The 13,906-nt window shown below is 41.4% G+C and overlaps 1 protein-coding gene and 1 long non-coding RNA gene across 7 annotated transcripts in view; one reads left to right on the top strand and one right to left on the bottom strand.

Annotated features, from left to right (window-relative positions):
* Positions 1-13,906, top strand: part of LIMD1 (LIM domain containing 1) — a 43,411-nt gene that overhangs the window by 10,559 nt on the left and 18,946 nt on the right. For 4 of the 6 annotated variants that reach the window (XR_014517670.1, XR_014517671.1, XM_083468165.1 and 1 more), the window contains exon 3: positions 13,341-13,442. Coding sequence is in view for 2 of the 6 variants with exons in the window: in XM_083468165.1 (XP_083324291.1) it covers positions 13,341-13,442 (102 nt within the window). In the remaining 4 variants the exon portion in view is untranslated. Of the gene's footprint in view, positions 1-13,340; positions 13,662-13,906 lie in introns of all 6 variants that reach the window. The other 2 variants (XR_014517672.1, XR_014517673.1) reach the window with 1 other exon arrangement.
* Positions 1-13,906, bottom strand: part of LOC310690099 — a 66,874-nt gene that overhangs the window by 40,189 nt on the left and 12,779 nt on the right. The window lies entirely within an intron of this gene.

Genomic DNA, 13,906 nt, shown 5'->3' with positions numbered 1-13,906 from the left:
CCCTTGCACCAAATCATTCTCTGCTGGGTTTCTTTCGTCAGGGGTTGCCCTCGTTTTAAGAAATAGCTTGTTTCCTTTATTCACCTTGACCACGACACTATTGTTCATATTACTATTACAGTAGTACCTCGGGTTACATATGCTTCAGATTACAGACTCCGCTAACCCAGAAAATAGTACCTTGGGTTAAGAACTTTGCTTCAGGATGAGAACAGAAATCACGCAGCGGCAGGAGGCCTCATGAGCTAAAGTGGTACCTCAGGATTCATGTGAAGAAAAGACCTCCAGAACGAATTAAGTTCTTAACCCGAGGTACCACTGTAAAAGTATTTAAGAGAAAAACCTCCTCACAACAGCTTCCATTGATCAGCATACAGTATAAATAATGATAATCTTCAAAAAGCAATACGGCAATATTAATAAAAGTTAGTATAAGAACCAGCACTAACACAAAAAGCACATCAAGGCCGGCAAGAACACTAAGAGCTGATCAATAATTGTAGCTACAACCACTTCATAAGATCGACAATCTGAGCAAGCATCCTGTTTAAGAGAATGCAGGCGTTCTTATTTATTAATTATTATTAATTATTGGTTTTTCACAATTTTATACATTTTAACTTAAACCATTTCAAACATTAAAAGGTTCTTTTGAACCGTCAAACCTCCCTCCTTCCCTCCATGGGTTCCATATTTAAGATTAAATTTACTGCATATTTTACCATTGTCCATCTGTTGTATGTCCATAGTTACTGTGGTTAATTCAACATTACAAGTGTCATTACATCCCTGCCAATGATTTTAACTGTTTACAGTGGTCTTCTAAAGAAATTAAGAATTTACTCCAGTCTTTTTAAAATACTTGACCTTCTTGGTTTCAGATCTTCCCTGTCAGTTTTGCCATTTCTGCATGCTCCATCAGTTTTGCCTGCAATTCATTCTTTTGTTGGTACTCCTCCTTCCTTCCATTTTTGAGCTAGCAGCAAAGAATGCAGACGTTCTTAAAGGCTTTCAACTGATGGGGCAAAACATCCCACAAATAGAGTCATCACCGAAAATGCCCTCTCCCTAATCCTGCCAGTCTGGTTTTTTTTTTTTAATAAATATTTTATTAAGTTTTCACAATAAAAGAAAAACATTCAAGAAAATATACAAAAACGAAGAAAATACAAAATCACAAAATACAATACAAAGATACAAACATTAATCACATCAAAAGAAAAAAGAAAAAAAAGAAGAGAAAAAGGAGATAAAAACACATATAATAACACAAAACAAAAATTCCCTCTTTCTTAATTTCTCATCTTCCATTAACTTATTTTCCCGACTTCCTCACGTCTCCCGTTCTTGTATCCCTTTTAAAGATTTATTCAGCAAATTCATATCCTATTAATTTATCTGTTATTAATCCAATCTTACATTTTACTTTGTTGCTAAAGCCCCTGCGATTCATTTCAATGTCCTCAACATTCATAAATTTTACAATATTTCTGCAAATAAATTTTAAATTTCTTCTAAGCCTGCCAGTCTGGCTGTTTTCACAGATGGGCATGTGAGTAGGCCATTGGATGTATGATGGACAGGAGTTTCTTTTTAATAATTGTAATTTTGTAATATAGAAAATATTTGGAACAGATACGATCTAAGCAGGGGGAGAATTAAATGAAAATTATACAAAACAGGAAAAAGGACCATATGAAATAAAAAGTGCAGAAAGGTTTATGTGGTCCTTCCGAGTACATACTAGGTTCTTCAGCAGACTGGAGAACCACACATGATTATGCTATGTAATGTATTTCCTTATAATAGCATGCAAAATAAGGATGTCCTTTCAAAACGAATGGGCTCAAAAATTAAATGCCCTTGTATTGTTCATACGTCAGTTTGGAAGGAGGGAGGATAGACAGTGTTGATGATAGAGGTGAGCAATTGAACACAACTTGTTAGCTGTTTCTGAGCATCAGATACTGCGCTGAGCAAGTCTCAAATTTAAACTTGCTCAAGAGCAGGATTTCATTGAACTTGTTTTTATTTTTATTTTTAAAAAAACCATTGCTCCTGCTGTTGGCAGCTCAACTGTGGTCAGCACAAACTCTGAGGCCTTGTGTTGCTGCGACCCTCAACTATCAGTGTTCAGTTTATTTTGGGTGTAGATAGGTTGGGAAGTGAGCATTCCTCATGAGAATGAGGTGTGGTCTGTGGATGATGAGAAATCCATGCAAGGGTTAGTTGAAAAGGGTCCATTGTGAGTTCCTGACCAAAGGCATTAATGAAGAGAAACGGTTGCAGTGACGCCTTGAAAAGATGAAGAGGTCTGGTGTTGTATGAAAAAAGTTGTGCTTTGTTGCATTCTGAATTTGTGAGCTCACTGTGTGGCTCATGATGACTATGCTTTAATCCATTTAGTCATTTTAGAAATGGTTGCCCTTCAGAAACGAATAGGTTCAGTCTTTAATTTTTTTAAAAAAATCTCTGCATTACAAAGGATTATTCTCCTGCCTATATATGATGGGGGTTAATTAAAAAGAGGGCCCACAAACTTGATTTGCATGGTGGGACAACAATTTATAAATTGCCAACTTGTATCAAAAGTAATTTTAACCATAATTACAATTAAGCCTATTGTGTTTTGTTCAACAGAACAGGTGTGAAATGAAAAAGGATTGAGGTTAGGCAGGGTTTGCTGTCAGCTATGGGCACAGAATAGTTGAAAGCAGGGCGTTTATGCTAGATAACTGCTTTAGAAGCTGGCTTGAAGTCATTATGCAGTCTAATAGAGAATACATCATTGCTACTCATGCTGCTGCTCATGTTTAAATAGCCTCACCTACTTCTGAGGTTTAAATAACTCTGACATAGGAGCAGAGGTTCTGGGGTTATTTTTTGAGTTGTGTGAATGGAAACAGCTTGGCGGTTAAGAAGAAGAAAAAGATTTGCTGCTGAGTTAATATACCATGCCAACATTCTTTTGGCGCTCAGTCACTTTTGCAGAGATGCTCTGACTATGTGAGGCAGCGAGGAAGGCATGTTCCCTCTCACATGCTTAATGTATGAGGCAGCATTGCAGTAGTCAAGGCATCATCTGTGCTGAAGATTCCTCTATTAGGATGGGCCACAGCTGGAGAATTGGCCAGAGAGGCAAGACAGCAGACAGTAGATGGGAAGGGGAGAGCATGTCTATTATTGCTGACCATGTTGGAAAAAATATCTATGTTTTGCAGGAATTTAAATTGGCATGATGTCATTGGCTACGATTAAAGTCATTTGTGTTATCACTTAAGACAAGTAGAGTAAGGGCCTACATGCAGCTGGTGGACATGCCAACCAATACCTGCCCCGGCTCCCACATGTGAATACAGGCTATTCAACCTCCCAGCTCAAGTATTCCCAGTGACTTTCATCACTACACAGTTTAAGGATAGATCAGTTTGCAGATTACCGTACATGCTTTGGGAGTTCAAAGCAGAGCTCTAAGGTTAGGCAGCAGTCACGAAATTAAAAGATGCCTGCTTCTTGGGAGAAAAGTAATGACAAACCTAGACAGCATCTTAAAAAGCAGAGACATCATCTTGCCAACAAAGGTCTGTCTGTATAGTTAAAGCTATGGTTTTCCCAGTAGTGATGTATGGAAGTGAGAGCTGGACCATAAAGAAGGCTGATCACCAAAGAATTGATGCTTTTGAATTATGGTGCTGGAGGAGACTCTTGAGAGTCCCATGGACTGCAAGAAGATCAAACATATCCATTCTTAAGGAAATCAGCCCTGAGTTCTCACTGGAAGGACAGATCATGAAGCTGAGACTCCAATATTCCACCTCATGAGAAGAAAAGACTCCCTGGAAAAGACCCTGATGTTGGGAAAGATGGAGGGCAGAAGGAGAAGGGGACAACATGGTTGGATAGTGTTCTCGAAGCTACCGGCATGAGTTTGACCAAACTGCGGGAGGCAGTGGAAGACAGGAGTGCCTGGTGTGCTCTGGTCCAGGGGGTCACAAAGAGTCAGACACAACTAAATGACTAAACAACAACAAAGGTTAGGCACAAGCCCAAGACATTGTCTCAAAACCTGACATGCCCCCTTTCGCTGTCCTTTTGAAGAGCAGGGTGGGCACAGCCATTTGCTTGTTTGGCTTCCTGGATGATGGGTCTGAAAAAGCCGAGGGTTGTTAGGAGCCTCATATTCCCCTTCAAGGGCTACAATTTCCAGAGGGGAAGTAGCTCTGTGAGGGAAATGGGGATCTCTCAACATCCTTAAACAAAGTACACTTCCCAACATGCTTTGAGGGAAAGCTGTGGCAGTTTAAAACGGTGTGATACTGCTTTAAATCATGGAATCAGTTATATAGAATTGTGGAGTTGGATAGGGACCCTGAGGGCCATCTAGTCTAGGCCCCTACAAGGCAGGAATATGCCTGCAACCATGGTGTCATCTGCATCGTACTCTAACCAACTGAGCCATCTAGTAAATAGTGCAGATGGGGGTTTTCAGTCTAAGGTATTTTCTCTGGGAAATGGTGTGGGTTTTGTTTTTGAAGTTCACGATATCCCCTGAGCCCTCTGAAGCCATCATTTAAGAAAAATCACTGTAAGCTTTTTGGGTAAAATTCCCTGTTTGGTGGTTGACCTCATAATCTTGTGACACCAGTTTTAATGACTCCATTATATTGCATTGTTTTGATAAAATTAGCAGATAGTCCCCCCACCCCACCCCGGTAGAAGGTAAAGGACCCGTGACAGTTAAGTCCAGTCACAGACGACTCTGGGGTTGTGGCGCTCATCTTGCTTTACAGGCCGAGGGAGACGGCGTTTGTTCGCAGACAGTTTTTCCGGGTCATGTGGCCAGCATGACTAAGCCGCTTCTGGCGAAACCAGAGCAGCGTATGGAAACACCGTTTACCTTCCCGCCGGAGCGGTACCTATTTATCTACTTGCACTTTGACGTGCTTTCAAACTGCTAGGTAGGCAACGGGAGCTCACCCCATCACAGGGATTCGAACCGCCAACCTTCTGATTGGCAAGCCCAAGAGGCTCAGTGGTTTAGACCACAGCACCACCTGCGTCCCTCCCTCACTGGTAGTGCTATTCACAACCCTAGCGAGCCTTATTTCTGTTATCAGAATAAATTTGTTTTCAGATAAAACAGGCACACGGTGTTTGGACAAAGCTGTATGCATCTAATGGAATTGCAAAATATGGCATGCACTTTCACTTTGTCGCTGTGGTGGGACAAAACTAGAGATGGATAGATCAGCTTATTTCCAGTCCATGACAATTTTGCATATATTAATTTTATTTCCACATTTATCTGCATTTTAAAAAAGGCCTTCACAGATATTTGTATTTAAAGATGTATTTTTATCCTGAAATGCACATTTTAAAATGCATTTTGATACTCACCAAGAACTGTATCACAAATTTCTGATGCATACAAAATCTGAAGAATAATTATATTCCAATCTGCATATTAGTTTAGGAGGTGTGGATCAGGCCACTGCTTCAAAATACACATAAATTCCTCAAGCATCTTTACTCAGAAGCTGGTGTTCATGTTTTTTTATGAAGTGCCTAATCATACTTGATGCTGTAAGCATCCAAAAATAAACTAGTCCTGCCTGTAGGCTTACAGTCTAATCAAGGACAAGGCACGTGGAGAAGTAAAGGAAAGAGAAGGTGGAAGAAGAGTCAAATTTGAAGAGAAGTCAAAGTAAACACATGTCAAAGGACACGCTTGATTGTAGGAAAATCAGGTGTTGGGTGAGAGGGTATTCTGATGGCAGGAAGCTGCAATGGACAAAGAAATGCCAGCAAGAGAATAGAGAAAGTCAGGTTGCTCATCATAAAGCTTAGATTCTGAGAAGCATATAAAAAGGGGAAAGAATAGAGTATATAGGAGAATGCTATAGTAGAATTAAGGAGTGCTAGTAGAGTTTAGGAGCGCTGGTAGAATTAAGGCCTGTTCTACACAAGAGATGCTATTTTTCTTTCCTGTTTGGTTGCAAAGGATGATATATTGCCTACTGTAAAAGGTATAATAATTTGACTCTTGCGATACATAAAAAATAAAGGTTGCTGTCAGCTTGAAGTGGTTCTTTCAGGCCATATTCCAAGTTTCACGATTTATCTGCATATTTCACAAGAGCAGATTTCCTGCACGCTACTAATCCTGAGATTGCACAGCACGGCTTCCTCCTCAAATCTTGGTCGGCTTTCTTTCACTTAGCTGATGTAAACAATGGTGAGATGGCTGGTTTCCCCCCTACTCTTTATTGGAGAAATTGGGGGGTGGACTCTAGTGTACGACAGAATACATAGCTGTCTTCTGTCTGCCACTTAAGTGTTTAATTTGAAAACCCTCGTAACAAGCAAAGTCGAGTTGCATCACACGCACATTTAACTTGCAATAATTCAGGTATACACTCTTGGCTGCAGCTGCATCCCAGTCTTCTACCTATGACACTCTCTGCCTGCCTCCTTCCTCCTCTGATTCTTGATTGCTCGCATATGGAGAGGAGGGGAGGCAGCAGAAACACAGGGGCTTTCCCCTAGCTGCCAGGTAAAAAGAAAAGTAATTTTGGCTATATGCAATTTTTGCATATACGTGCTGCTTCTGGAATGTAACCTGCACACGTGACTAGAAAGTAATTGTACTTGTTCATGCACAATATGCAACTAAATATACCACTGCAAAGTGCCCCAGATTTTGGTACTTCTTAGGAACGGATTGATGATAAATCTGGCACAGTGGAAATCCTGAACGCCCAAAGGGAGCCCAATGGGATTTGGCATATTTCTTTTCTTCCTTAATGGACTTGCAGTGGTACCTCGTGTCACAGATGCTTCAGGGTACAGACGCTTCAGGTTACAGACTCCGCTAACCCAGAAATAGTACCTCGGGTTAAGAACTTTGCTTCAGGATGAGAACAGAAATTGTGCTCTGGCGGCACAGCGGCAGCAGGAGGCCCTAATTGCTAAAGTGGTGCTTCAGGTTAAGAACAGTTTCAGGTTAAGAACAGACCTCCAGAACGAATTAAGTTCTTAACCCGAGGTACCACTGTATTTACCTCCAGAATCCTTATCAAACAAAGAACTTATTACTGGTTCCATTAAGTCTGTTTCCAGTGTAACACACAAGAAGGAGAAAAACAACTGCAATGGTAAAGTGAAAGCAGTGTGCAGGCACTTAGCAGAAGAGTGGAATTTGGTGTGTGTCCATTTTTGGGTGGAAGGAAAATAAAGCGAATGCGCTGTCTTGTGACAACATCTTCTACAGTCACAAGATGCAAAAGGCTCTTGCCGTTCAGCTCAACACATCATATGAATGCCGGGCCTGTGTCCTTTTAGTAAACGGCCCTGAGAATCGGGCCCACCCTAATTCTCTGCATTGCCACCAGCAGAAAACATCTGTTCTTCGATCTGGAAATTACTGCAGGAAACCAATCTGGCATGGGATACTGAGTCATATTGAAACTTCATTTCAAGAAATAGTCTGGGAAAGGGAAGAGCTGTGGACTTGGTACTCTTCCCAGTAGCTGATTTATTGAGAAATATCCAGTGCTGGAGAGAAGTAAATCACGATTTAAATCAGCTGTCTCTCTAGAGGAATCTTATTGCCACTCCCCAGATTATGATTTCAAGTCTTGGGATGTTCTCCCAAGTCACTTGTGAGAAACAGATGAGTAAACAGAGGAGGTTTTCTTTGATACCCACATTTGCCTTCCGATAAGTCATTATGTATTTGGAAAAGTACTTGCAATAAAAAATTTAAAAAACCTTGGAAGCAGCTCTTATTTTGTTTTATTGTTTTGATGACTCAACATGTGCATGATAAAAATCTTGAGTTTTTCATATATTGCATAGCAACACACTCATTGGAAACCAAAGCCAATCCCTGTTCTCTAATGAGTGTGACCTGTAATGACTCACATGTTTCCAAAAACCTGTTCCTCATATTCACACTTCACAGGTTTTTTTAAAAAAATATTTTTATTAAAGTTTTCTTGGTTTACAAAGGCATGTGCAATGTCTCTTTTTTCAAGTTATATTTTCCATAGGTCAGTTTCATTTGTTGAGACGTTAGGGTTACATTAGGAAGAAAAAGGGGGGAAGAGGTGGAGGGGGGGAAGGCGAGTGGGGGTGGGGTCGGGAGGCGATGTTTCTAATTTGCTTAATGTATGTGTGGGGTTTTGTGTCAGCGTTCTCTTTGCTATTCGCTTGTGTTCCTTTGGTGGTGAGAGAAATTGGGGTTGGCCTAGGGTATGGTTGCTTGTTTGTGATTGGCTATGGTGATCTTTGTTTTTGTGTGTGAGTGGGGTGTGTGTGTGTGTGTGTGTGTGTGTGTATTTGAATCAGGTTAGCCATATTGATTTGTATGCTGTTGGTGGATTTTTGTCATTGTCATGTTGGGCTGTGTATGTGATAAAGGAGAGCCATACCAGGGTGAAGGTATCTTCTTCTATTTGTCCCCGTGTCAGTTTAGTTTATTGGTTAATTTTTCTAGTAAGGCTGTTTCCCATACTATTTGGTACCATTGGTCCATGCTTACTCCTGACAAGTCTCTCCAGTGTGTGGTTATGGTGTTTCTGGTTGCTGAGAGTAGATGGGCTATGAGTTCTTTGTGATGTGAGTGGGCATTATTGGCTTGGAATATGTTTAGTAGAGCCAGTTCTGGGGTGATTTCTAACACTTGCTTAGTTATTTTACATATTTATTGTATGGCTGTTGTCCAAAATAGTTGGATTTTGGGGCATTCCCACCACATGCGTATGTATGTGCCTGTGGAGGTGCACCCTCTCCAGCATTTTGGTGAGGTTCCTGGGCGTATTAGTGCTAATTCCCTTGGTGTTAGGTACCACCTGTAGATGAGATTCAGAGTGAGTTCTCTCCTTCTCGTTGATATGGATTTAAGGGGTGGGGGTTAGACCACATTCTGGTCCACTGAGTGGGGTTTTCACACTTCACAGTTGAAGAGGTATAGTTAAAATTATCTTGATCACGTAGAAAAAGCCATTTTGTAAGTGCCTATATGTTTCCCCATAGCGGTAGCATGAAATAACCATGGGTGAGTTCAGCTTGAGTATCTTCTGGAGTTATTTAGCCAAGTTTTGCTCAGAGTAGACCTGTTGAACTTAGTGGCCCTAACATGGTCATGTTCGTTAATTTCATTATAATGGGCATAAAATTGTCCAAATGAGTGTTTTCAGTGGTTCATATGGAGTTCATTGGAACAAAGTAAACAAAGCATTGGATTGTGGAGGTGATAGTAACTTCCACTACAGTATCTAGGCTCAATATTAAGGGTGTTTTCCATAATTGCATTTGTCCCCTTTTTAGCAATTAATGACCAATAATGAAAAAGAAAGATCACAACAATATGTTCTTTTGGAAACAGCCAAACAATAACAAGGGAGTATCAACAACAGCACATGTGGATTTCAACAGATCTTGTTCAGAGAAGCAGATTTTATACAACAGCAAAATTAATTAAACGAAGGCAGGTGCCCTCCTAGATATGTTGTGTACTTCAATACAGTGTGCGACTGCAATCCTATGCACTTTTACCTGGAAGCAAGCCCCACTGAGCACAGTTGACTCCACGAGCAGCCATGCATAGGACTGTGCTGTTAGTGTTCACGTACACAACCCTTTACAATGTAAAGTTTGCATAACAAGCACAGTATCAGCTCTGGAAACGATCTTACCATTAGCTTATTTTAGCAAGCACTTGGATGCAGAGTAAATTATCACAAGTCAGAACTAATGTCAATTTATTTGCGGTTTGCACAAGCCACTCTAGAAAGGACACATCTCTCTTATCACTATCTACTGTATTTTTCACTCTATAACACGCACCAGACCATAACACGCACATAGTTTTTAGAGGAGGCAAACAAGGGAAAAAATATTCTAAATGAAATAGTAGATATATGATTTTTGTGGTTCATGCTGTGGCCACAGACATGTGATCTGACAGTGAGTTTGGAGTAGCCCAATGCAAAAATCCTGAGGATCCATGTGGATCCATGCTTTGTAACCACGGAGGAGGGAAGGAAGGGGAACCATGGATCCTCTGCTCACGACTGCAGCAGATCCCCCCCGCTACCCGCAGGCATTCGCTCCATAACACGCACAGACATTTCCCCTTATTTTCTAGGAGGAAAAAAGTGAGTGTTATGGTGCAAAAAATACGGTAAGTAATGTAGTCTTGGGCGTTGACCCCAGTGGTAGAGCTCCAGAACTACCCTACCAAGAGCAGGTAGGGTAAGCTTAGCTGAAAAACAGCAACAAGGATGGGGCTTCGGTGATGCTCTGGGGGAGCCCATCTGGTCCTCATGCCGTTGGGTCCATGCAGCCTCCATCTTGCTGCCACCATGCCAAGCCCCATCCAGGTAACTCTAGCAATATTGCTGTTGTTAGGACAACTCCACGCACCTGCCCCTCCGCCCACTAACCATCATAATCCGTGAGTTTCTTCCTTCCTTTAGTGACCTTGTTGTGCCATTATGTGTGCTCTTTGTTGCTGCCTATACAGTCATACCTTGGTTGCCGAATGGCTTAGTTGATGAACAAATCGACTCCCGAACACCCTAAACTTGGAAGTGAGTGTTCCAGTTTGCGGACGTTTTTTGGAACCCGAACGTCTGACGCGGCTTCCGCTTGAGTGCAAGAAGCTCCTGCAGCCAATCGGAAGCCGCGCCTTGGTTTTCCAAAGTTTCGAGAGTCGAACGGACTCCCAGAACAGATTAAGTTCAAGAACCAAGGTACCACTGTATTAAAAAATTTCCTAAATAGAATTCCATGAGATTAGGTGGGAGTGGCCGCCAGCACACAGAGACTAATAGGACTACTTACATTTCGTTGCTAGGCTCAAGCAGCTAAGTCTAAAAAATTAAGAAGGCATGTTAAACATTTTAAAGTGCACGTTCTTAAGTATTCTGCTAAAATGATCTTTGCCAAATGCTTGCCCAGATAAACATCTGAGTAAGCAAGCAGATGCGACACAGAGAAATCGTTGGTTGGGTCTGTATGTGCCTTAAAGGTTTAATACTAGCTGCCGGTGTGGGAAGAGGGATTGGGGGAATCTGTTGAAGGGAGAAGAGTGCTTAACCCCATCCCCTATTCCACTAATAATAATAATAATAATAATAATAATAATAATAATAATTTATCCTCCGCCCATCTGGCTGGGTCTCCTCAGCCACTCTGGGCAGTTCCCAGCAAAATATTAAAATACAATAATTCGTCAAATATTAAAAGCTTCCCTAAACAGGGCTGCCTTCAGATGTCTTCTAAAAGTCAGATAGTTGTTTATTTCCTTCACATCTGATGGGAGGGCGTTCCACAGGGCGGGCGCTACGACCAAGAAGGCCCTCTGCCTGGTTCCCTGTAACCTCCCTTCTTTCAGGGAGGGAATCACCAGAAGGCCCTTGGAGCTGAATAATGGAGGCGGAGACGCTTCTTCAGGTATACTGGGCTGAGGCTGTTTTCTCCATGAGACAAGAAAATTCAAATACCCACCTGTTATTGTTTTAAGAAGGCGAGATCCTATCACAAAGATCGTAATGTCATAACTATTCTTTATATATGTAAAATAGCATTCCTGTTGAGATATGACAGGCGCCCATCATTTGCGCTTTGTGGAAACAGTTGAAGTCCTATTTCCCAGTTGGATGAATGGGTCTCTGCCATTTTGATTTGGTTTGTTCAACATATCTGCTGGTTTTTGTGTTGTTTTGAACTGTTTTTAGCTATTTTTTTAACTGAACATTACCTTGTGATGCTTGCATGGAAGGCGATGAATGACGATGACGACTATAAAAACGTACATAGCCTTAGAAGCAAAAGACAGTACTTTTATTCAGGGCAAAATACTGCTGGTGCTATTAAGAGGGGAAAGGATTGTAGCACCTTTCACAGACTTAATTCAAAGACCATACTTTCACAACCCCTCCTTCCTCCACACCTTTTAGCTGTAGAATATTCATTATAAACTGAGGAGGCAAGTTTTGTAGGGTGTTAAAAAAAGGTGTTGAATGCAAACCTTTTTTAAAAAATCACACGGCACCTGCAGAGGATCTTTGATCAAGAGTAGCAAATTAACATAGGGTTCTTTCTTATTATTATTGTGCAACACCACGGATTCCCACGGTTTTTGCAAAAGAGATTTGAAAGCTGTTCCCACAACTGCTTCACCTCTCCACACTGCTGCTGACAAAGCAAACCTCTACAAAGCATCTTAACTGCTTACATTGTTTTGCCCATAGGTACACAAGCATTTCAACCAGTACTGTTAATTGGAAACTCCGTAGAAGAGTCATTTCTGCCTTTGACCATATTCCCTCTGCCTTACTCCTGCTGACTTAGTGTTTTGATGTCACAGACACCCTAGTCTGGCAGATTTGGGCCTACCAGTCTGATGTCAGAGCAGTTAGCTTTGACCAGAAGAGCAATTTGACAGGGCCTTAACTTCTGAATTTTGAGGTCTGTGATCAAGCTACATTAAAATTAAGCCCTAGAATGCCATGGTTTTTCAAAATATGCCCTTCTGGTTCTGTTTTGTTTTGGAGCTTCCAGGTCAGTGTTTACCATACTTGGGTTTCCAGCTGTTTTTCTGACTACAATTCCCATCATCCCTGACCACTGGTCTTGCTAGCTAGGGATGATGGGATTTGTAGTCCAAAAACAGCTGGAGACCCAAGTTTGGGAAAACACTGTTTCAGATGGAAATGGGTAAGAATATAACCATATGTATTTGTGAAAGCAAAAACCAGAATTCAGAAACTATCTGTCAGTCTGTCATCTATCTACCTGTCTATCTATTTTTATTGAATTTATATACCGTCCTATACCCACAGGGTATATGAAATGCTTCCTAATGTGGCCTTGAAATGAGGATAAACATGTGATTTTGAAGGAAGAAAAATCCCCTTATAGTTGAGCCACTTTGTTCTTTTGGCAAGAAAAAAAAAAGGGTGCAACTTTCTACTTGTTCACATCAAGCTACCTAAGACAGTAATTTTAAAAAATAAATCTGTGAGCACTACTAGGGTAAACAGATTATATAAATGAACAGAATGTGCTTCAGATAAGTGAAACAATTTTACCTCCTAAAAGTATGTTTGCTTGTTCCCAGCTATCTGCCTTTATAAATAAACTAGTACATTGAACACCCTTATGCTTTTTATGTTTGGAACTATGTTTTCCCACCAGCTTGGTTTCTAAACCAAACCATAATATACACCTGCCTCTTGTGGGCGTACTCTATTTCTCCCATGCTTGGATTACTACTTAAGTGTTATGGAGTCTTCATCTGACCTGCCTTTGTGTGTTTGTGTCTTCTTTAGGAACCTGCGTGAAGTGCAACAAAGGTGTATATGGCGCAAACCAAGCTTGCCAGGCAATGGGGAATCTCTACCATGACGGATGCTTTACCTGTGGGGCATGTAGTAAGTATCTGTTATATCAAGGAAAAGCTTCTCTGTTTACAGGCGAGACAAGTTTTGCAGGAAATGTGTGCCTTGCAGTGAAAAAAAGGAGCACAAACCTGAGGTCAGAGGTCAGCAAAGTCAGGTATCTGCTGATCTCCAAAACTTAGCAGAGGCTCCTAAAATGCTGCCTTAACTCTTCATCATTTTTTTCTTTCACATGTGCACTTGAGAGCCAGTGTGGTGTAGTGGTTGAGAGCGGTAGTCTCGTAATCTGGGGAACCGGGTTCTCGTCTCCGCTCCTCCACATGCAGCTGCTGGGTGACCTTGGGCCAGTCACACTTCTCTCAGCCCCACTCACCTCACAGAGTGTTTGTTGCGGGGGAGGAAGGAAAAGGAGAATGTTAGCCGCTTTGAGACTCCTTAAAGGGAGTGAAAGGCGGGATATCAAATCCAAACTCCTCCTCTCCTCCTCCTCCTCCTCC

The sequence above is a fragment of the Podarcis liolepis genome (genome assembly GCF_965112155.1).
Source record: "Podarcis liolepis genome assembly, chromosome: 12".
NCBI lineage: Eukaryota > Metazoa > Chordata > Lepidosauria > Squamata > Lacertidae > Podarcis > Podarcis liolepis.
Note: the sequence above shows the minus strand (reverse complement) of the source record. Positions and strands in the feature narration are given on the sequence as shown.